The sequence below is a fragment of the Rattus norvegicus genome, chromosome 7 (genome assembly GCF_036323735.1).
Source record: "Rattus norvegicus strain BN/NHsdMcwi chromosome 7, GRCr8, whole genome shotgun sequence".
Classification (NCBI taxonomy): Eukaryota; Metazoa; Chordata; class Mammalia; order Rodentia; family Muridae; genus Rattus; species Rattus norvegicus.
Genome location: NC_086025.1, coordinates 95,508,692 through 95,533,411, shown reverse-complemented (window position 1 = coordinate 95,533,411; position 24,720 = coordinate 95,508,692). Strand labels below are relative to the sequence as shown.

Sequence of the window (24,720 nt, the reverse complement as noted above, 5' to 3'; positions counted from 1 at the left end):
TAGATCACAGACATAGCTCTGTCAGGTGCAATATGAACATGTTCTCTATGGATTTAGGTTTTCACTTAGAGAAACTTCACTACAGGATGAGATGAGGGCGGTGTGGGCTTTATGCCAGAAAGCTTTGAGTTGGGATGGTCCAGGACAGTGGTTCTCAAACGTCCTAATACTGTGACCCTTTAATACAGTTCACTTGTTGTTGTGACCCCCCAATCATAACTCATCGCTAACTCATAACTATAATTTTGCTACTGTCATGAATCGTAATGTAAATATCTGATATGTAGGATATCTGATACTTACCTCTGTAAGTGGGTCATTTGATCCCAAAGGGATCGCACCTACAGGTTGAGAACCACTTACCTAGGACCTTTTACCAATGGGCATCTCAGTTTCTTCCTCTGAGCAGAGAAAGTAATAGTAGCCATTTCACAACTGGCTTGAGAACCTGGGAGAAGATTAGCTTCGGAAGGGTGAGTCTTCCATCTACAGAAAATTAGCTGCTGACTTGTACTTGGTACTCCATTCCGACAAACCTGAGGGTCCTATTCATTTGGCATCTCCAGAGTCTGGCATATAGTAGGTTATCAGTTAAACTGGTAAATGTTTATAAGTTGAATATAGACCCTGAAGTAGGGTCTGACTCTCAGGAAACAGTCTTCACTGTTATTTTCTCTCCCGAGAGCAGTTTCACACTGGGCTAATGGGAAGTAAACTCCATAGTCAGTCATCTGTCCACCAGCAGTGTTTTCATCTAAGCTCCCCTAGTGTTATGCATTTTTTAAAAATATTAATTAGTTAATTGATTAGTTAATTAATTAGTTAATTGATTTGGTTTCCCAAGACAGCATTGTTTTTTCTGTGTAGCCCTGGCTGTCCTGGAACTCACTTGGTAGATCAGACTGACCTCCAACTCGAGAGATCTGCCTGCCTCCCCCTCCTAAGTGCTTGGCTCCAAGGCAGGTCTGCTTCCTGGTGCTATGTAAATGAGCCCTGTCTCAAATAAACAAACAGAGGAAGGGAGGAAGACAGATGAGAGAGGAGGTCATTCATCAAGTTTGCAATCACAAAAGAACGGATTCCTAAGACAAAGATCTGTCATAGTTTTTGGCAACTTTTCCCAAATGTAGACACACCTGGGAAAGGGGAATCTCAGTTGGTGAACTGCCTCCATCGGATTAGCACTTGGGCATGTCTGGAGGCATTTTCTTAACTGTTAATTGATGGAGGAAGGCCTAGCCTACTGTGGGTAGGGCCACCTTTGGGTTGTATAAGGAAGCTAGCTGAAGAGAAATAAGGAGCAAGACAGTAAGCAACTCTCTTCCACCATCCCTGCTCCTGTCTGAACCTCCCTCAATTGTGATATGGAATGTAAGCCAAATAAACTCTTCCCCTCCCATGCATTGGCTTTTGGTGTTTTATCACAGTCACAAAGAGGCAATGTGGATTATTACCTCCTAGGCCTGGAATAAATGAACTATTACCAATGACCAGATTGGCCAAGTTAGACAAGGCCTTAGAAACTTTCCAGCCAAGGCCTTTCTTTGCCCATGGTCTCTGGGAGTAAAACTGTCCTGCCCAATACCGCATAACTAATTACAGGCTCAGCCAGGACTGAAACTAGTTTTCTTACCCACACTGTCTTTTTGTAAAGTGGTGGATGCGTACAAGGGCGTTCCTCCATTTTCTGGATGGATACGTTCCCTTCATCCATTCAGTGGGTAGACTTTTACTTATTTGAATACATTGCATTGTTTCTGTGTTTTGGGAAAATGAAGGGGTGCTCCTCCAACTGGACATAGTTGAGGAAAGTTGGATTAATGGTCTTGATGAATCTTATCACTTATTTATGATTAAATATTAGCCAGGTCCTTCTAGACACATACTTGCCATTCCTACCAAACGTTCCTGGCTGCTTGTATAGCTCTGATCATTGGGAGTGCCACCTTCCTGTCTTTCTTGGTTCCTCCATTTTTATCCATCTGTGGTGACTAATCTTGGTTGTCAATGTGACATGCCCAGAAAGAAGGAGCCTCAGTTGAAGAATTGCCTTCATTAAGTTGGTCTGAGGATTATATTCTTGACTGAGAATTGATGCAGGAGAGCCTGGCCCACTGTAGGTGGTACCATCCATCCCTTGGCAGATGGTCTGGAGTTTTATAAGGAAGGTAGGTGAACAAGCCATTTCTGTTTCAATTATGACCTTCCATCCGGCCCTGACTCCTTCAATGATGAATTATTGCATGACAGTATAAGTTAAAGAAACCCTTTCCTTGTCCACCTTGGGTTTGGTCAGTGTTTTATCACAGCAACAAAAGTCAAATTAGAACACCACTCTGTATCTATTCATGATAGTTTCTAGGACCCCAGGAACCAAGAAGAGACAAAATTGATGCCTTTACCTTCTGGGTCTTAGGTTTAAGAAAGTTGTTTACCACCTATATGTCTTTGAAGATTCATTGACATAAAAAAAAGAATCAGTGTTGTGCCGCCACAGTGCCAAATCTGGAGCCAAAAGTCACCTAGTCACCATATGTTTCTGCTTCCACACCTAATTATATAAAAAGTTATTGAGCACACAGGTCCTCCGCTTGCTTCTAACTATGAGCTTCAAAACTGGGAACAAGGACATCTGTTTCCCAGGGTTCTAGAGTTACAGGCTCTGGAGTTGTAGATGTGTGTGTAGTGTTTGGTACAATCATCGCCTAGTAAACATTAGATGGGAACTGTCAGTACTAAACCCCTTGGCTTGTGTCCATCTGTGATAGTATTTCCTGGGTTTTGTTTGTAAACTCAAAAGATGATGATAATGAGAACAAACCCTACAGAGACGATGGCAGAGACCTCTTCTATTTCAACTGTAGTCAGGACTTTCTGTTCCTCATGCCAGACCTTAGCATATAAGGAGTTGAACTCACACACTGTGTATCTAGCAGTACAAGAGTACAACCCAGGAAACCCCTAAGCCTCTTTAAGTGCCTACCTAAGAAAACCTATGACTGCTAATAGAATTATTATTGTTCTAGTCAACACTTACAGGCTAGGCCTCTGTGACCCAGTTTCAGTAATGTGGGCCAATTCTTCTCCAATCCCTCCTTTTTTGGAAAAGTTTCTTTTATTTTGTTATTCTTTGGTGGGGGGGGGCATCTTTTGTGGCTTAGGCTGGGGGATTGAACTCACTACTATGTGTCTGAGAAATGAAAATTTCAACAAGACTGGCATGGTGGTTCACATCTGTGATCCTAGCACTTGAAAGGTGGAGGCAGGAGGATCAGATGTTTAAGGCCAGCCTTCCCCACCTAGTGACTCTCAGACAGTTGGGCAGCTCTTATAGACAGTCATTCTGAAGGCTGAGGAGAGCTCAGAATCTTCAGGATGTGGCTCCCAAGTTATCCTGGAGGTCAGCGATCTAATCAGTTTACGAAGGTTTCAGTATGGGTGCAGAGTAAAGGTTACTGGCCAGATCTCAGAGATTCGAATTCATTCATCCACATTCCTTTCACCAGACTTCAATGAGTACCTGTGTGTAAAAAGTCAATAAATCTGTTGTTCAGCTGACTGTGTAGCCTAATTGCATCCTTCATTGTATCTCTTTCCTTTTGTCTTTGCCTTTGAAGAGTTTTCTAATGTAACCTTTCCATTTTGTCTGTGATAAGTGACAGAGGAACAGGTATGTCACTGAATACAAGTTATATATAAATGTATTAGTCCACTTTGGCTACAGAGAAAAAAAAATCCCAGGATATCACAGATGGTTTATTTCTTTTCTTGCAGATGTACATTTTAGCTGTGGCTGTGTTCAGATTGTGTCTTCTTATGGCCAGGTCTGGTTTGATGGACATGCCCATTTTGGGGACAAGCTCTTAACAGCTGAGTATAAAGGCAGAAATGTTTTCATTGCTGTGAAGAGACACTGTGACTGAGGCAACTCTTATAATGGACAACATTTAATTGTGGCTGCTTACAGGTTCAGAGATTCGGTCCTTTATTATCACGGTGCAAAGCATGGCAGCATCCAGGCAGGTATGGTGCTGGAGGAACTAAGAGTTCTACACCTTGTTCCAAAGGCAACCAGGAGAACTCTCCTTTGGGCAAATAGGAGGAAGTTCTCAAAGCCCACCCTCACAGTGACGCACTTCCTTCAACAAGGCCACACCTACTCCAACAAGGCCACACCTACTCCAACAAGGCCACACCTACTCCAACAAGGCCACACCTACTCCAACAAGGCCACACCTACTCCAACAAGGCCACACCTCCTGACAGTGCCACTCAGTCCCTGGGCCAAGCACATTCAAACCACCACATGTTTACAACATGTGTTTAAAGATGGTCCTCAGGTGTGGCACACACTTGGATATTGCTTACACGTACTCACAACGCACTAATCAAAATAATGGTGACAGCTAAGTTCAAAGATATAGATTCAGCCCATGGGGAAGTTAAACACAGAAAGAAAATAGTGAAAAACCATACAGCTTACCTTTTTTTTTTTTATCAGACACTATATGGAAGACTTAACAAATATTTTTATAAATATCAAGTTACATTTGAAAAAAATCAATTTCAGAGGTGTTAAAATTTGTCTCTAATCTTCTCAACTGGTAACAAAGTCAAAATTCCATCCCAGGTCTGTTGAATGGTAAAACAAGCATTCTTTCCCCCTGCTGGTTTCTTAAGAGTCAAATTTTTAAGTACATTTGCTCAAAAGTGGAGATTAATTCTTCTGTAGGTAACCTCCCCACCCCCAGAAATCAGAGCATAGCCATGTTTAGTGCTTATTTCTCTCTCTTTCCCATTTCTTCTTCCTTCTTCTCATGTGCCTGCAGTCCCCAGTTCCTCAGTGAACACAACCAAGACTCAGGATGGAGGCTGAGTGCATTGGCACACATAGCACTTGGGAGCCAGAGTACGGTGAGTATCTGTGAGTTCTAGGCAGGATGGTTGATAGAGTGAGTTCCAAGATAGCCAGAGCTACATAGTAAGACCCTGTCTCTAACAAAAACAAACAAAGGTATGGTAATGAAAAATGATGGCCATCTTTTACACAAGACCAGGTCAGACATCTGCGAGCAGATCTGACTGTTTCTTGAGTCTTTATAGACTTCTAATACAGCAATCTCCACAGTGCACTAACTGTGTCTACTGAATTTTCTGCTTCTATTTTTTTTTTAAAGATTTATTTATTATATGTGAGTACACTGTAGCTGTCTTCAGACACGAGAAGAGGGCATCAGATCCCTTTACAGATGGTTGTGAGCCACCATGTGGTTGCTGGGATTTGAACTCAGGACCTCTGGGAGAGCAGTCAGTGCTCTTAACCACTGAGCCAGATCTCCAGCCCTCTGCTTCTATTTGTAACAAGGGTGATCTTCAGCTAGTTTTCGTTGTCCTTGTTGCTTTGGCTTGTTGTTGTTATTGTTGTTTTGGTTTGTTTCTTTGTTTTGTTTTGTTTTTGTTTTTTAACTGGTTTTATCTGGTTAAGGAATAACTGCCACCATATTCATTTCCAACATTAATTAATAAATATAGAACATAATAATCTTTTAATATACAGTTGGCTTCTGACTTAAAAGAATTACAAAATTCAATTCAATTGATCCATCAATCTATTTATTCATCTTCCAAAATTATCTAGAAAAATCCAGTAAGATGGCTTAGTATGTAAGGAGGCTTACTGCCAAAACCTGAAACCAAGTTCAGGTTCAATTCCTGAGTATGGCCCTAGAACCCAGAAGAGAGAATAGGCAACTACGAGTTATCCCTGATATTTACATATGTTTCATAGCACGCACACACGCACGCACACAGTGAGGGTGGGAGGGTCTGGAGAGTGTTTATACTTTCATCTCCTTAAGGATATAATAGTCACCATGGACCCTTTACACTTTACATTGAATTACCTGCACTAACCAATGCCTGTCATTTCAGTGGTCTATCGATCCCTGATTGCCAATGTCTGCTTGAGGCTATTACATGCCTGCAGGGATATAGGATCTTTTTTTCCATTTTTGCATTTTTGTAACCTCTACGGCCAGCAGACAGCTGACATATCAACTCTCAGTATGTGTTGGCTGAGTGAATGAGCAGGTGAAGTAAGACAGACACTATAGTAATGTGAATAGAGCTTATTACTGGCTGGGCACGTTTCTAAGTGCTTTTTGTATGTAACCACATAGAAATCTCACAACAAATGATGAAGTAAACACTATTATTAACCCCAATTTTATAGAAGAGGAGTGAGACACCAAAAGCTTCAGTGGTTTGCTCAAGGTCAGTCAGCTGCAGAGTCTATAATTAAAGTCGCTATATAGAAAGAAAAGGCTGCAAAATGTTTGGAAGGTTTTTTTTTTTTATTCAACTGGTACCTTCAGGGATGGGTTGGTATGGGCACTATGCTGTGTCTAGCTGGAACTGAAGAGTAGTGGATCATTTCTCCCTTCCTTGCCAGTAATCCAAATCAGGTGGAAGACCTTCTGGGTTCTTGCCCCGTGGTAAGGTCTATATTAAGCAATTCTTGGTTCCAAACCAGAAGCGCAGGATCATTTCCTTATAAATAGCTAAGACTGATGGCGTTGGTTCATTACCTTTATAACGAATGCCCATCAACCCTGAATATCATAAGCTGGTTGGACGAGCCCATCAAGTATGTAGTCTTTGATGTCTTGATCAACTCAGTTTATCGAGAGCAAACAGCCATGTGCCCATCTGTCACTGGTCAAACACAAGGAACCCGATTGCTTTTAAATTGTCACTGCAGACTTTTCTGGCCCCAGAGAAAATTACATATACTAAAGTCACCAGTTGTGGGTAACACAGGTAGACACAGGCAAACGAACTTATTGCTACTCCTCCACGCACATGAGTTAAACACTGGCCCCTTTGGGTATCAGTTGCCATGAGTGATGCAGAAGAACTGTGCATGGTTGTCCTCGATGTCTATAAGGCTCTGATAGTCTCAGAGTCCATGGATGTATTCATGGACGCATGCCAAAGCTGTGAGGAAAGAGGTAGGATGTGCACATTTCTTCTCCTGTTTGTATTTGCTCAGCAAATATGTATCCCCCAGACTGTTACTTGCTACAGTCAACTTTAGGCACAGAGGATGAGCAAAACACAAAAACAGGCCTGCCTGGCAATGTCGAAGGACTTTCTGCTGTTTGTGGAGTGGATTCGATCCCCCAGCACCACCCAGTATTGTGTTATACAAGCTGCAGCCCAGCATTTGGGAGGTTACAGGCCTCCCAATCAGAAGTTTGCAGTCATTCTTGGGTTCCACAATGAGTTAGAGGTCAGCCTGGACTGTATACTATTCTCTCAACAGAAAACAAACAAACAAAACAGCAGAAAAACATCTGCCATCCTGAACCTTACCTTATATGGAGAGGAAAACATCTTCATAAGCAAAAGAGATGTTCCGTATATTAGGAGGTAGCAACTGCTGTGGAGAAAATAAAGCAAAGATGAGGATTTACTGGGCTGAATCATCTCTACCCCACCCCATCCATATAGTGAAGTCCTTACCCTCAGTACCTGACAATGTGACCTTATTTGGAAACAGAGTCACTGCAAGAATAATTATTTGAGCTGAGGTCATAGTGGTATTGGGTAGGCCCTACTCCAATGTGATTGGTGTCCTCATAAAAAGAGCGAAACTGGTCATTCCCAGGGAAGGCATAGGTAGGTGAAGGCCGGCAAGAAAGAAAAAGAATGCCATTGGATGCTTGCGCTGGAAAGAAATATTGGCCATCAAGAGAGCAAGCATATCGTTCTTGTAAAGACCCAAGTTTAACGCCCAGCACCCATGTCTGGAGGCTCTCATAACTATAACTCCTTTTTCTGCTTCCAGTGGCACTATACTCATCATACACAAACATACCCATACATAGATACACATAGTTAATGCTAAAATATTTTTTAAAGAAGGCTGTTTGAACATAAAGGTGGAGACCAGGATGGTACATCAGTCAATCACGGCACACCAACGACATCAGGAGCTAAGAAAAAAGGATGGGAGTCCAGGGACTTAGAAAGATGGGGCTGGGTCAGCCCCTTCACCCTGGACTTCTAGTTTTAAAACTGCAACAACATCTTTACATTGTTTAAGCCTCCCAGAGTGTGGTAAGAGATGGGAGATGCTGGCCATATCGTTTAAGATGCAGGTCATTAAGTAACTGTAAGTGAGCTATGGTCAATTCGATAACTCAGCTGCTGGATTAATGGGATGCCAGAAGTTTTAAAAAAAAATGGCATTAGTGATACAGTCATTTTAGCATGGTCCAGAGGATGAGAGTGGAGGCAATAAGGAATGCTGAAATCATAAAGAGTATATATCTATAAATGCACATCCATTCAGGTGGTTCTTATATCAAATGTCTTCATGGGCACATTGACTGCTGTAATTATCACAAATTATTCACAAATGTATTCTTTTGGTTAACAAAGAAGAGGAAGGGTGTGTGGCACTCCCCTGTACTCTCAGTACTCAAAAGGTGAAGGCAGGTGGGTCCTGAGTTCAATGCCAGGCGATCTCACAACGACGACAAAGGTACCTGTGCAATTCAGGCTATGAATTGGCTGAGCAACCTTCACGGAGAGTATTCTTGGCTGCTCTGGTGCAGGTTTCCCTGTTGGAGGTTTATGAGGCAGAACCTTGGGAATAAAGGAAGACAGGTAGTAGCTAACGTTACAGGAAACACTGCAAGTAAATAGCCATTCAGAGAAGATCAACTGAGGCTGGCAGGGTGAGCCTTGTCACTCTCAGATGTGGGCTACTCTGGGAGAGGTCAATTACCCAGGAAGAAGGAGCTCAGAGGTAGAAGCAGCAAGCATTTCTAGCAGCCTGGGTAATGGATGTTGTGGTCAGAAAGACTAATTGGATCAGTGAATCTTGACATCAACTAAAATCCCTGGCTCCACAAAGGCAGACAGCCAATATATCCATTTGGATTTGATTTTACTGTTTTTTTAAGTCCAGGATAATATTGATAGCCTTGTCTGACCTGGAACTCTCTACATGAAAATGGGGTGGCTTCAGAGTTTTAGCAGCCTTCATGTCTTTGTGCTCCAAGTGCTGTGACGAGGGGTGCTAACTTCTATTCAGACTTATTTCCTATCATTAGAAAGAAAGAGAGGAAGAGGAAGGAAGGAAAGAAGGGAGAAAAGAAGGAAGGAAGGAAGGAAGAAGGGAGAAAAGAAGGAAGGAAGGAAGGAAAAGAAAGAAGGGCATGCTTTCATGAAAACGCATAGATTTATTCTCTCTGCATGGGCTTTTCTCACTGTTCTTTACCTTCACTGGCCCGTAGCTCACATTTGTAGTAGTGTGTGTGTACACATCCATACCTTCTCAGCTATAAACACAGTTTGCAAAGCATACTAGACCACCAGCTCTTTCTCATTCTTGCGTCTCCCTGGTGCCTTCCCCATCCCATTTAAAACGAACACACTCAAGTGATCCAGCACTGTAGGCTGAACACTGGAGATTGCACATATGTGGTTTGGAGTCACTGAGTGTTTTTTCTGAAACCTGAGGCTCCAGGATGTTGGTGACACTCAATGGTATCATCATCCTCTCATCATCAACCTTAACTTTTTCTTTAAATATTTATTTATTTATTTATTTTACTATTTAGAGTTCATGAGTGTTTTGTCGAATGTTTGGATGTGCCCTGTAGGTGTACCTGGTACTAACAAAGTTTAGAAGACACTGGATCCCCTGAAATTGGAGCTGCACACAGTTGTGATCTGTCAGATGGATGCTGAGACTCGAACTGGGTCCTCTGGAAGAGCAAAAGTTGCTTCAAACCTGGGACAGCCTACTCCAGCCATTGTTACTGATTTTTTTTTTTCTTTTTCTTTTTTTCGGAGCTGGGGACCGAACCCAGGGCCTTGTGCTTGCTAGGCAAGTGCTCTACCACTGAGCTAAATCCCAACCCCCTGATTTTTTTTTTTATTTATTTTATTTATACAAGTACACTGTCGCTGTCTTCAGACACAGCAGAAGAGGGGATTGGATTCCGTTTACAGATGGTTGTGAGCCACCATGCGGTTGCTGGGAATTGAACTCAGGACCTCTGGAAGAGCAATCAGTGCTCTTAACCACTGAGCCATCTCTCCAGCCCCGTTACTGATTTTTTTGAAACACAGTCTCACTATATTTCCTAGGCTGGCTTCAAACTCATGAGCCCCTTTCAGTCTTTCAGGAGCTGAGCTTACAGGCCTGTGCCACTATGCCTTTGATCTTTACTGATTGAAGATATTTTCAGTTCTGTGGCAAGATATGGCCTTGTCAGCAGAAGGTTGCTTAAACGTTGTATGGGTTGCCGGGCCTTTAACCCCAGCACTTAGGAGGCAGACACAGGAGGATTTCTGTGAACTCAAGACCAGCCTGCCCTACAGAGCAAGTTCTGGGATAGCCAGGGCTACAAGAAGAAACTCTTGTCTTGCAAACAATGTCCATTGACAAGACTAAAGACGTGCATCACCACCACCTAGCTTCCCACCCTGAGCTGATTTTCCTTATGATTCGGGCTCACACACATTCTTTAGTAGACAGTGTTGTATGGAAGTTAAGGGCCCACATTTTAGAACCAGAAAGACCAGAGTTTACATGGTTTTGCCATTGAAAGTTAACATTCTCAACTATAAAGCGAGTGTATAAACACATATTTGACATCAATGTCAGTTACATAGTATTACATTACAAATCATCCCAGAGCTTGGTGCATGACAACCGTTGGTGTGTGTGTGTGTGTGTGTGTGTGTGTGTGTGTGTGTGTGTGTACATGTGTACAGTGTCAACTGTGCTCCTTCTTGATGACTTTGTTGGGGAGCTGGGAACTCATTTGGGGCTGGGTACAGATATTGCCCATGCTGCTCCATCAATAACAACAACAAGAAAAAGTTGTTTGGCCATCTGAAACACTTCTACTAAATAGAAACAAATGAACAGGTATTGTGCTGATAGACAAGTACTTGTAAAAATTACATTAAAATTATATTAAATGTCAAAAGTAAACCTCAAGATGGAAAATTCCCTCACTTCATGACTCCATAAAAAAACAGGGATGATAGAATCTTGTGGGTTTTGTCTCCTTAGCTCCCAGTGCTGCTAGTCTGGTTCTTTTTGTGTATTTATTTCTTTGTTTGCTTTCAATTGTTGTGTTTTGTTTGAAACAGGCTTCACTGTGTGGCCTCGGCTATCCTAGAACTTGCTTTATAGACCAGGTTGGCTGGTCTTGAGATCTTCCTGTTTCTGCTTCCTGAGTGCTGGGATTAAAGGTGTGGGCTACCAATGCTTGGTAGCTGGTTCTTAATTTCAGGTTTCATTTATACAAATTTTAGTATTTCCAGTTACGTATTTATTGCATGTGTGTGTGAAAGACCCCAGCTTAGCAGCAGTAACGCCATTTTGCAAGGCTGTACTTAAGATGACTGGTTCAGGGAAAGGTTAGAACACTGAGTACACAGCGGCTGCCAAACAAGATGTGTTTGGTTGAAGGCCTGGCAACAGGAGGACTGCCGTTGAGCACCTGACAATGAGAAAAGCCCCGGGAGAGGTCCCACACCCTGGTGGGGGGCCGAGTCAGCCGTTATGTTCCAAGAAGGTAGCTAAGAAACTTGCCCCCAGGCTGAACCCTTGGGGGGCCGAGTCAGTTCTTATGTTTCAGGAAGGTAGCTAGGAAACTTGCCCCCGGGCTAAACCCTTGCCATATTAGAATCCACCAATTATATCCCTGTAACCATGCATCTGCTTCTGTATGCTTGCTTCTGCTCCCCAAAATCCTATAAAAGCCCATCCTTGGTTCTGTGGGGCGCGCCAGTCCCCCGAGTGACTGAAGCGCCCGCAGGTGCCTGTGCCTGTGTATCCCGACAATAAACCAAATCCTCTTGCTGATTGCATCCTGTGGTGTCTCGGTCTGGTCTTTGGAGTTGGAGGGTCTCCATCCTGAGGGAAAGTTCTCCCTGAGAGCTTTTCATTTGGTGCGTTGGCCGGGAAAGGAGATCCTCCACCCAGGGACTACCGACCACCCACTGGGAGGTAAGCCGGCCGGCGTCTGTCTGTCTGTCTGTCTGATTTTGTCTTGTTCTGTCTTATTCTGTCTGTTCTGTGAGCGCTCAACCGGGTCTGTTCTGTGAGCGCTCAGCCAGGTCTGTTCTGTGAGCGCTCAGCCAGGTCTGTTCTGTGAGCGCTCAGCCAGGTCTGTTCTGTGAGCGCTCAGCCAGGTTGTTTGGAATTTGGGCGGGACGAAGAAGGAGCTGACGAGCTCGGACTTCTCGCCCCGCAGCCCTGGAAGACGTTCCAAGGGTGTTAGGGGCCCGACTTTTCGGGGCCCAATCTGGGAGAGGAGAAAGATCCGGACTAACGGCACCTCTGTCTGTATTTTTGGCTTTCAGAGGGCCCCGGACCTTTGCCACCTCCATCTGACTTTTTGCTTTCAGTTTGGTACCAAAGCCGTGCAGCACGCCTGTCTGTTGTTTGTTTGACTGTTGGTGTTGTTTGTTTTCTCTGTGTTCTAATCTTCCTTAGAACTAACATGGGACAGTCCCTAACAACGCCCCTAAGTCTCACTCTTGATCATTAGAAAGACGTCCACGACCGGGCACACAACCAGTCCGTCGAGGTTAAAAAAAAAAAAGGAAAATGGCAGACTCTCTGCACATCCGAGTGGCCCACTTTCGGAGCGGGATGGCCAGTGAATGGCACATTTAATAAGATCATTATTTTACAGGTTAAAGATCGGGCCGTCCACGGACATCCTGACCAGGTTTCTTATATTATCACTTGAGAGAGTCTCGCCTTAAACCCCCCCCGGGCGGAACCCTTCGTGGACCCGAATTGGCCTCCCCTCAACCCCCAGCCTGCCCCCTCGGCCCCGCCCGGTCTGCCGGCCACGTCTTCCTCTCTCTACCTTTGTGAAATCAGAGCCTTCTAAAAAAACCTGTCCTCCCGGCAGACCCAAACTCCCCTCTCATAGATCTTCTCTCTGACAGGCCCGGCTGAAACGGAGGAGGCAGAGCCGCCGGCCAGATCAGTTGCCGGGCCACAGTCTGATAAGGGTTTCTCCCCTGTCGCAGGGAGATTGCGCAATAAGCGCGAGGTGATGCCAGATTCAACCTCCCAGGCTTTCCCACTTAGACAGGGAACCGGTGGCCAGACCCAATACTGGCCATTTTCAGCAGCTGACATTTACAATTGGAAACAACACAACCCTTCTTTCTCCAAAGATCCGGTGGCACTCACCGACCTAATAGAATCTGTTTTACTTACCCACCAGCCTACTTGGGATGACTGCCAACAGCTCTTACAGGCCCTCTTAACCTCAGAAAAAAAAAAAACAAGGAGTGTTCCTAGAGGCCAGAAAACATGTTCTGGGAGATGATGGGCGTCCCACCCAGCTGCCTGAGGACCAAACTGGGATTTTAATACAGCTGAAGGTAAGGGACACCTACGCCTTTATCGCCAGTTGCTTCTAGCGGGTCTCCGAGGGGCTATACGACGCCCTACTAATTTGGCTCAGGTAAAACAGGTATTACAGGAAGCAGGGGAAACTCCCTCCGCCTTTCTAGAGAGACTTAAGGAGGCCTACCGTATGTACACTCCCTATGACCCAGATGACCCAGGACAAATGACGAGTGTCTCTATGTCCTTCATCTGGCAGGCTGCTCCAGATATCAGGACTAAGTTACAGAGGTTAGAAAATTTACAGGGCTATACATTACAGGATTTACTTAAAGAAGCTGAAAAGATTTTTAATAAGAGAGAGAATTGAGTCGAATCTTGGCCGCCGTAGTTCAGGGCCAAGAAAGGAAGGGAGATAGGGGGGAGCTCGAAAGGGGCTGAAGCTGGATAAAGATCAATGTGCCTATTACAAAGAGAAAGGGCACTGGGCCAGAGAGTGCCCCAAGAAGCCTGGCGGACCCCGAAAGCCTCGACCACGAACCTCCCTCTTGGCTCTAGATAAAGATTAGGGAGGTCATGGCCAGGACCCCCCCCTGAGCCCAGGGTAACGCTTGAAGTTGGGGGGGGGCAGCCGGTTACTTTCCTGGTAGACACAGGAGCCCAGCATTCAGTCCTCACCCAAGCTTCAGGACAACTCAGCGACCGGACGGCCTGGGTACAAAGAGCTACTGGTGAGAAACAATACCGATGGACTACAGACCGCCGGGTTCAGCTGGCTACCGGTAAGGTGACCCATTCCTTCTTACATGTTCCGGACTGCCCGTACCCTCTGCTGGGCCGTGATCTGCTCACCAAACTAAAAGCACAAATTCATTTTGAGGAAGGAGGGGCCCAAATAACTGGCCCCCACGGAACTCCCCTTCAAGTTCTAACCCTACAACTAGAGGATGAATATAGACTATATGAACCGAGACAGGACAAGCCACAATCCCTAGAAATAGACACTTGGGTCACGAATTTTCCACTGGCTTGGGCAGAGACTGGTGGGATGGGGTTGGCGCTCCAACAGCCCCCCTTAATTATATAGTTAAAGGCCACTACAACTCCAGTCTCCATAAAACAATACCCCCTGTCATATGAAGCTTATCAAGGTATAAGGCCTCACATTACGAGGCTTCTGGATCAAGGCATCCTAGTCCCCTGCCGGTCGCCTTGGAATACGCCTCTTCTGCCTGTTAAGAAACCCGGCACTAGAGATTATAGGCCAGTACAAGACTTGAGAGAGGTCAACAAGAGGGTAAAAGATATTCATCCGACTGTTCCAAACCCTTACAATTTGCTCAGTAACTGTTCATCGATGAGAAACAGGGGTATGCTAAAGGGTCCTAACACAAAGGTTGGGACCCTGGAAACGCCCTGTGGCCTACCTGTCTAAGAAATTGGACCCTGTGGCCTCCGGCTGGCCACCGTGCCTAAGGATGGTGGCTGCTATTGCTGTCCTGATCAAGGATGCTGAAAAATTGACTTTGGGACAGCCACTCACCATCCTAACACCCCACGCAGTGGAGGCCTTGGTAAAGCAGCCCCCAGACCGCTGGCTCTCTAATTCCCACATGACCCACTACCAAGCCTTGTTACTGGATGCAGAACAGGTTCAGTTTGGGCCCGTAGTCGCCCTCAATCCTGCCACCTTGCTTCCTCTACCAGAGGAGACAAAACAGCATGACTGCCTACAAATCCTCGCAGAAGTACATGGAACCAGGCTGGACCTATCGGACCAGCCTCTTCAGAATGCTGACCACACATGGTACACGGATGGCAACAGCTTCTTGGCAGAGGGAGGGCGAAAGGCTGGAGCTGCGGTCACTACGGAGGACAAAGTGATTTGGGCGAAAGCCCTGCCTGCTGGTACCTCCGCACAACGGGCTGAACTCATCGCCTTGACTCAGGCGCTCAAGATGACAAAAGGTAAGAGGCTAAATATATATACAGACAGTCGTTATGCCTTTGCCACGGCACACATCCACGGGGAGATCTACCAGAGGCGGGAGCTGCTCACATCTAAAGATAAAGATATTAAAAATAAGGCTAAAATTCTGGCCCTCTTAGAAGCCCTATTCTTGCCCAAAAGACTGAGTATTATATATTGTCCAGGACACCAGAAAGGGCACAACCCAGAGGCACGAAGAAACCGGCTGGCCAATGCCACGGCTCGAGAAGCGGCCATGAACAAACAAATCTTGCCCTTAAATAGCCCAGACCAACCCACGCCCCCACCAGTGGGACAAACCAGTTGGGTTTATGCCCATGAGGACATAGAGCTCCTAAAAAAATGGGGGCCATCTACCACCCTCAACTAAAACAGTGGGTCTACAAAGGAAAGACAGTTATGCCAATAAAAATGACTTTTGAATTGATCTCCTTTTTACATAAATTAACCCATTTGGGGTTTAAGAAGATAAAAACCTTACTAGATCGGGAAGAGATAAATCTGTGTTTTTTTAAATCGGGACAAAGCGATACAAAAGGTGACTGAGAGTTACAAAGCGTGCGCTCAGGTTAACCTGGGAAGGACCATGATTGGACAAGGAGTTCGTCCTAGGGGACACCGTCCCGACATCCATTGGGAAATTGATTTTACTGAAATTAAACCAGGTATATATACAAGTATCTCCTAGTGTTTGTAGACACCTTCTCAGGATGGGTCGAAGCCTTCCCCACAAAGCACGAGACTACAAAAATGGTCACCAAGAAGCTCCTCGAGGAAATCTTTCCCAGGTATGGCATGCCTCAAGCGTTGGGGTCGGACAACGGGCCCGCTTTCGTCTCCCAAGTAAGTCAGTTGGTGGCCAAATTGCTGGGGATTGATTGGAAATTACATTGTGCCTATAGACCCCAGAGTTCAGGTCAGGTAGAACGCATGAATAGAACAATTAAGGAGACTTTATCCAAACTTACGCTTGCAACTGGCTCAAAGGATTGGGTGGCCCTCCTTCCCCTAGTTCTATATCGGGCCCGGAATACCCCGGGCCCCCATGGTCTAACTCCTTTTAAAATAATGTATGGAACACCACCCCCATTTGTCCATTTCTTTGATTCAAACATTGCTGATTTTGCTGACAGCCCTTCTCTGAGGGCCCATTTACAGGCCCTACAGATTGTGCAGAGAGACGTCTGGGGACCTTTGGCCGCTGCTTACCAGGACAAGCTTGAGCATCCGGTGGTGCCACACCCGTTCCAGATTGGAGACACCGTGTGGGTACACAGACACCAGACCAAGAATCTCGAGCCACGGTGAAAAGGACCCTACACCGTCCTCCTGACTACCCCGACCGCCCTAAAGGTAGACGGAGTCGCGGCTTAGATCCACGCACCACACGTCAAGGCAGTCTGGTCTGAGGAATTGACTAATCACAACACTACACCCCAGACATGGAGAGTTCAGCACACTCCAAACCCCTTAAAGTTAAAACTCCTACGTGGCTCCTCCTAGCCCTTTTGTGGCCTAGAGTCAGTGAGGGAATAAGCCCCCACCAGACAGAAATTTCTTGACCAAGTCGAGTGAAAGATTTCACTCAAAGTTAGCAAAAAAATGGGGGAATGAAAGACCCCAGCTTAGCAGCAGTAACGCCATTTTGCAAGGCTGTACTTAAGATGACTGGTTCAGGGAAAGGTTAGAACACTGAGTACACAGCGGCTGCCAAACAAGATGTGTTTGGTTGAAGGCCTGGCAACAGGAGGACTGCCGTTGAGCACCTGACAATGAGAAAAGCCCCGGGAGAGGTCCCACACCCTGGTGGGGGGCCGAGTCAGCCGTTATGTTCCAAGAAGGTAGCTAAGAAACTTGCCCCCAGGCTGAACCCTTGGGGGGCCGAGTCAGTTCTTATGTTTCAGGAAGGTAGCTAGGAAACTTGCCCCCGGGCTAAACCCTTGCCATATTAGAATCCACCAATTATATCCCTGTAACCATGCATCTGCTTCTGTATGCTTGCTTCTGCTCCCCAAAATCCTATAAAAGCCCATCCTTGGTTCCGTGGGGCGCGCCAGTCCCCCGAGTGACTGAAGCGCCCGCAGGTGCCTGTGCCTGTGTATCCCGACAATAAACCAAATCCTCTTGCTGATTGCATCCTGTGGTGTCTCGGTCTGGTCTTTGGAGTTGGAGGGTCTCCATCCTGAGGGAAAGTTCTCCCTGAGAGCTTTTCATGTGTCAAGAGAAAAATCTCATGGCATAACTTCTTACCATCCACCATGTGGATCCTGGGGATTGAACTCTGGTCATCAGCCTTAGAGGCAGAATTGGATGAGTTCATTGGTCACGTTCGCTTTCACCCAAAGCAAAAGCAGGCTTCTTTTTTTTTTTTTTTTTAATAACTTAAAAATCATTTCACAAGTCAGTGATGGAGTAATGGGACACAGCTTTAATTCCAGCACTCAAGGCAGATGCAAACAAATCTGAGTTCGAGGCCAGCCTGGTCTACCGAGCTAGTTCCAGGACAGCCAGGGCTATAAGAAAACCCTGTCTCAAAAAACAAAAACAACAAAACAAAAAGAAAAAAAAAGAAAGAAAGAAAGAAAAGAAAAGAAAAACAAAACCAAACAAAATATAAGAAAGGAAAACAAACAAAAATATTTTTATATATTTTAATCACATTTTCCTTCCTCCAAATGCCTCTAGATCTTCCCTATCCGCTCAACTTCATGTTCTCCCTCCCCACCTCTCTCTCTCTCTCTCTCTCTCTCTCTCTAAACAAAACAAAACCAAAAAAATCAAAACAACAAACCAGTAAGACAAAAAAAATTACAATAAAACAAAGTGAAACAAAAAGCCCACAAACTAGTAAACAAAAGACCATGGAGTTCATTTTGTTGGCCAACAACTCCTGGGCACAGGGCCTGTCCTCCTGTCTTCCTAGAGTGTGGCCCATATACCCAGTGTCACTCCAACAGAGAAAACTACTTTCCTTTCTCAGCAGGCATCAACTGCAAATAGTTTCATGGCTAAGGAATGGGACTTTTCCTCTCCTTTTCCTTCACAGTGGTGGGATCTTGTTTGGTTTATACCATGTGCAGGTCCTGTGTGTGCTGTCACAGTCTCTGTGAGCTCAACTGTGCATCAGTTCCATTGTGTCTGAAAGGCAACCATCCTACTTCTGGCTCCTAGAAAGTTTCCATTCCTTAGATCCCTGATCCTGGAGCAGATGGGTTTGAGGAAGACAGCCCATTTAGAAGTGATTGCTTCCAAATCCCTTACTCTCGGTGAATTGTCCAGTTGTGGATATCTGTGCTAATTACCATCCATTGAAATCATCCTGTGGTGAGGATTGCACAATGCACTGATTGATGGGTGTAACAAAAGTCATTAGGAGCCATTTTATTGCCTGTTCTTTTAGTAGAATAATAGTAGCAACTTTCCACCTAGGACACCCCACCCCCACCCCCACCTTTCCCAAGACAAGGTTTTTCTGTGTGTACCCTGACTATCTTGGAGCTCATTTTGTAGACCAGGCTGTCCTTGAACTCACGAAGAACCACCCAGTCTCTGCCTCCCAAATGCCCAATCACCTTTCTAGTCTCAGGTTCTTGGCGCTTTAGCAAGTGTCAGGTGCAGGTTTCATCTCATGGAGTGGTCCTTAAGTCCAATTCCATGTCATGGCTTCCCTGTGTACAGGGACACTGGCAAGCAAGTATTTAGCAACTGCTGAGCAGGCAAGTGCTAAACCCTTGGGTCACAAGGAGCACACAGTAGTTCTACCCTGAAGGACTTCCTGGGTAGGTGAGTTTGGTATGGCCTCTGTCCTTTTTCCTGGTGACTCTCCAAGAACAGGTACAAGAGAAGTGAAGGCCAGCAATAATAGTTGTCTGAGTTTATTCCCTTTTGCTGTGATAAAGTTCTCTGACAGAAGCAACATAGAGGAGAAAGTGTTTATTTTAATTCAGTCTCTCATGGAGGAAAGTCAACAACAGGGAATGTGAAGCAGCCTATTACATACTGTATCCACATTTGGGTAGCAGAGAAAAACCAATGCTTGCTGATGCTGGGTTCTGCTTCTCCATTCACACAGTTCAGGAACCAGTCAGGAAATGATGTCACCATAGTGGTTAGGTCTTCTCACCTCTATTAATGTAATCAAGGTGATTCTTCACAGGCCTGCCCAGAGGCCCAGCTCCTAGGCGATCTACATCCTGGCAAGCTGACATTAACTATCCCAGTCAGTGATGCTCTGACGTCAGACGTCGTACGAGTAGTTCAAGAAGCACGAGCTGGACATGAAGGATTTGAAGTCACAACACTGAAATTAATGAGTGGCTAAGTCATCAAAGACATTGCTCTCAGAATGCAGCTCGCTGAGGAAGAGGAAGGGCAACATTTAAGCTTCCCTCTCCTCTGGACAGCATTCAATAGTTGTCAAAAGACTTTCAATGTGTATAGTTAAGGCATCCGGAGCAGCCCAATGGTGGTTGCTTTCATGTATCCACTCATTTCTGTATTCGCTCCCATGCAAGATGAGAAAGGCACAGGTATCAACAACCTAAGGGAGAAATGGTGAGTGCTGCTTTTGGGGTTCGGTCAGACAAGGTATTATGGTTTTCTGCCATGCTGCTTTCTGGAGTGCTTGCTGCGGTAGACGACAGGTGCCATTTTAGGATGATGTTCATGTGCCATGTCCTCAGTCCTATATTAACGTACTTTTTGTACAATTATATGTTTTGAGTCATCAAACAATTCTTTTTTTACGCTTTAATTAAAAAAGAATTGAAGTATAATTGCATCGTTTCCTCTTTCCCCATCCTTCCCTCCAACCCCTCCCATGTCCTGTTCATCTAACCCCTCCCACATTCCTCCGCGTGACTCCCTCTCAGATTCACACTTTTCCTTATTAAAAAGCATAAATATATGAAAACAACCCGCTGAGTTCACTTAGGGTTGATTGTGTGCTTGATTTCAGAACTGACCACTTCATAGTAGAAAACCAATTAGAGCCTCATTTCTGTGTAAGTCTCCCTTTCTCAGTGGTCCTTAGGTAATAGTAGTCCTTAGTTGCCTGTAGGTATCCAGCTCAGGGTAGGGCTCTGTGAGATTTCCTCCTTCCATATTACCATGACTATTGGTGTTGTCTTTGTTCCCGTAGCCAGGATGTTGTTATATTTTGCAGGGTGTAGCTTTCTTGTAATTTCTAAGAGATCCAATCTCTTGCAATCTTTTTTGCTTGTGATCCTAGCCTTTAACGGCTGAGCCATCTCTCCAGTCCTAAGAGAGCCAATCTCAAGAGACTTCCTAGGTGTCTTTCTGGCTGTTAGAATCTATTCATTCTCTCTTCTGTAATGTTCCCTGAGCTGTTGTAGGCATTGTCTTGTAGATATATCCACTGAGGTTGTGTAGTCTGTGATCCGTTGATACCTGATTTTGACTAGCTGTGGTTTTCTGTAGTGATCTCCATCTGCTGCCGAGAGAAGCCTCTTTGATGAGGGTTGTGAACTACATGTATGTGGATATTAGGAATAGTTTTAGAATGTAGTTAGAAATTAGTCTGGTTTAGTAAGTGGTAGTAGTAGGTTCTCATCTGAGATACATAATCCCATTAGCCTTGGGTAATTGGCTAGGTTTTCAGTATCAGGCATGATTTTCCTCCTGGTAAGTGGGCCTTCAGTCCAATTAGAGAGCTGTCGGTTACTACCAAGGTATGACTGCTACTATTGCACTTTTACACTATCTTGCCACACCGGTCATCATTGTGATTAATATGAATTCGGCATTTCGAAGTCAGACCAAGCAAAAGTTTAAAAGGTAACTTTTGTTCTTCTTTTATTCTTTTTCTTTTCTTTTCTTTTTTTTCTTTTTGTATTTGAGATTGGTCGATTAGTCTAGCTTTAAAGTCATGATCCTCCTGCCTCGGATTTCAAGTGCTGGGATCACAAGCATGTGCCAATACTCCTCGCTCAAAATTTCAAAAGATATCAAATATAATCATTGTCATTATTACCGCTGAAAGACAGTTCAGCAGAGATGCTCTAGTGGTACCACATAGACGGTAAAGGGCCACACAGCTATACATGGCAGGATTTATGTTCCAACACAGCCGTCATTCCTTGCTCAGCTGAGCTGTGTGACAGGACAAGCTTGAGCATGTCAACAAGGAGAGGCAGTCAAGGAAGGTCAAGGACTCTCTTGGTTCCCTCCTCACCTCATTCTTGCCCTAGTGCCCTGCAGGCAGGGAAGAAAGGAGCCTGACCTTTCCTCTTGATATTTGAAAGTGAATAGAAGGAGAGGACACTCCAAAGGCTTCTGATATCCCGAAGCAGCCTCAGCACACTCAGGAGTTACTGTCTCATCAGCTCTCCAAACAGCCCGTGATGTTAGCAGGGTGACTCAAATAGCTCTCAAAGTCCCTGTCTCCTCACAAGGAGTTCACAGAATCGTGGACTTGAAAAGAGCCTAACATGATAAGGAAGTGCCCAGGCAAAAAGATGTTCTTTCCTTTCCAAGAAGATCCTATAAAACAGGCTGGCTTCCAGGGGGAAAGTAACTTTTTTTGCTTTTTTTTTTTTTTCCCGGAGCTGGGGACCGAACCCAGGGCCTTGCGCTTCCTAGGCAAGCCCTCTACCACTGAGCTAAATCCCCAACCCCGGAAAGTAATTTTTAAAGGACTGAGTTTACAAGTTATGAACCTGCTTACAACTGATTTTTCCTTTCATAGTCATTCATGGGCAATCCTCATAAAAGGGTTAATATGTGTGCATGAGCACAAACATGCACACACATACTCACATGCATACACATACTATACATGCACACACATAATGCATGAACACACAGACATGAACACACATGCATACTTGCACACACGGAGGTATACACATACATGCTTATACCTTCCCATCACCTATAAGATTATATATATATGATATATATATCATATACATTATATTACATATATATATATATATGTATATATATTGGGTTTTCCCCAATGAACAATCCAGGAAGAGATGTCATCTAAATGTAATTGAACCCTGGGTGAAGGTGCTTTCTGCCAACCTGATGACCTACATTTGATTCCAGAGACCCACGAGGTGGAAGAAGAGAACCAATCGCCTTGAGTTGTCTCTGACTACACACATGCCAATATGTACCCACACATTCACACACACTAAACATACAAACAAAAAATGTTTAAAAAAATTAAACTTAGTCGAGCTGATGTCTTCGATCATCGCGACAGCAGGATACAAAGCTAATTAAACTTATCCCCTAAGAAAGTCTAGAAATTGTAAGTTTTCACTAGAGCTGAGATCAGTGAGCATTTATTGGTTGGAAATAAACTGCCCTGTTCCCAGGCACATAGAAGAGGAGGCCTTGACCAGACTCTGAACAAGCCGATTAGAAGATCTGTTGCCTCTCTGTCTTCTGAGGGTAGGCTATGCTTTGTAGGGGGCTTGATGAAGCTGTGAGGAGATTTGCCAGCATCATTTCTGAGAAAGGAGGCTGAGCTACACCAGCTTGCATAGCTTCTTAGCTTCAATACAGGACTTGAAAGAAGGCACACAATGGACTCTGTTTACTTCCAGGAAACAGACTCCAGCTGCTAGAAAACACCCTCTAGCTCCTATGGTGATCCAGCATGTGGCCTGAGAAAGACAACTTCATTCCCCTGGTCTATGGCAGCATAGTGCTTGTCCCCAGGAGGACAGTTTGTGTAGGTGGACACACAGGATCCCAACTCAGAAAGGTTACTATTTAGTATAACCACTGATGTCACCATCTGAAAACTATTAATACATGAACAAGGCACAGAATACTTCCATTTTTGTACTGGGCCCTGAAAATTATGTATCTGGTCCTCTAGACCCCTCTGCCCTTTGCATAGAGTCTCCCTTACCCAGATTAATTGCTCTCCCACCATATCTGTCAGAGAGATTAAGGCCTAATTACTTTGTCTTCCCTGACGCCTCCTTCTTATCTTCCTGTTTTCTAGTTTCACATTTTCTCTAAAAAAGGTCTGTGAGGGGGTATTTATTTAAGCATGGACAATTTACTGAGAAATATGACTGCCTCTCCTGCCCCTCACAAGCGATCCTTAAGTGTTTCAGGGAAGAAAAGGGCCTTAGTTTCTCCCTAATCCATGACAGGATGTTGATAGGCTTGTCTGTGCATGTGAGCTCAGAAGCACAAGGTCATGGCATATCCAGAAGAGGACAGCATTTTAGAACACTCTTCCCTGTTTTCTCTCGTTCTTTTTTTTTTTTTCCCCCTGCTCCCACTCAGATGTACTCTGAGCATTGAGGAGGCGACACAGGTGTTCCATTTACTGTTCAGCATCCAACAGTAACTCTTCACAGTGCTTCACCAGTTAGGAGTCTCTGCATTGATCGTCACTAACTGCAAACAGAAATGTTTCTGATTAAGCCTGAGATCCAACACTAATCTATGGTGTAAATAAACATTTTTTATTTTATGTAAATTATTTATTTATAGTGAGGTGGGGCTGAGACTCAGGTCTTTAGGCTTTCCAGCAAGTCTCCTTACCTGTGAGCCATTTTGCTGGCCTTAACATAATATATTGGAAAGCACTTTGACCCTAGAGCCATCTCAACCTTCTTACTCTTCTCCTCTTATTAAATGGTGGTGAGGTTCTCTTTTTATATTGTAAGTAAGCATTAGGATGAAGACGTGTCTTACTGTTCTATTGCTGTGAAGAAACTGCATAACCAAAGTCACTCATAAAGAACACATTTAATTGGAGGCTTGCCTACAGTTTTAGAGGGTTAGTCTGTGATCGTCATGATGGCAAGCAGACAGACCTGGCACTGGAGCAGTTGCTAAAAGGTATACATCTTGATCTGCAGGCAGCAAGTAGAGAAAGAAAGATTGGATCTGGCAGGGCATTTAAAACCTCAAAGCCCACCCCCAGTGACATACCTCCAACAAAGCCACACCCCCTAATCCTTCAAAAACATTTCTACTAATTGGAATCCAAGCATTCAAGTATATGGGTCTATGAGGGGCCATTTTCTGTCCAACCACCCAAAGGGCCCACAGGATAGCCCTGTAGATGAAGGAGCTTGTTATCAAACAATTCCTGGAACCCATGTGGTAGAAGGAAAGGAAGGCCTCTAGGAAGTTGTCCTGTGACCATCACAACATGCTGTGGCACATATGCACACCCCTTCCATTAAATAAATAATTGAGTGACTGAAGAAATAAATGAATACATAAATAAACAAATGTAAAATAATTTACTTAAAATAAGAACTCAAAGAAAATAATGAAGAGAAAAATGATAATTATCGCAAAGCTAAGAACAATGTTAATACTAAAA

At 44.5% G+C, this 24,720-nt stretch overlaps 1 protein-coding gene across 2 annotated transcripts; it reads left to right on the top strand.

Moving 5' to 3' along the window:
* The first annotated feature begins 11,383 nt into the window (after positions 1-11,383).
* On the top strand, positions 11,384-17,528 carry LOC134479738 (uncharacterized). 2 transcript variants are annotated; one of them, XM_063264437.1, is made up of 2 exons: positions 11,384-13,437; positions 14,086-17,528. In XM_063264437.1, the coding sequence occupies exon 2, from the start codon at positions 14,881-14,883 to the stop codon at positions 15,760-15,762; it is 882 nt and encodes a 293-aa protein (XP_063120507.1). In that variant the 5' UTR covers positions 11,384-13,437; positions 14,086-14,880; the 3' UTR covers positions 15,763-17,528. The 2 variants fall into 2 exon arrangements, with proteins under 2 accessions (XP_063120507.1, XP_063120508.1); XM_063264438.1 differs by having other exon boundaries at positions 11,384-15,370; positions 16,526-17,528.
* Positions 17,529-24,720: the final 7,192 nt, after the last annotated feature.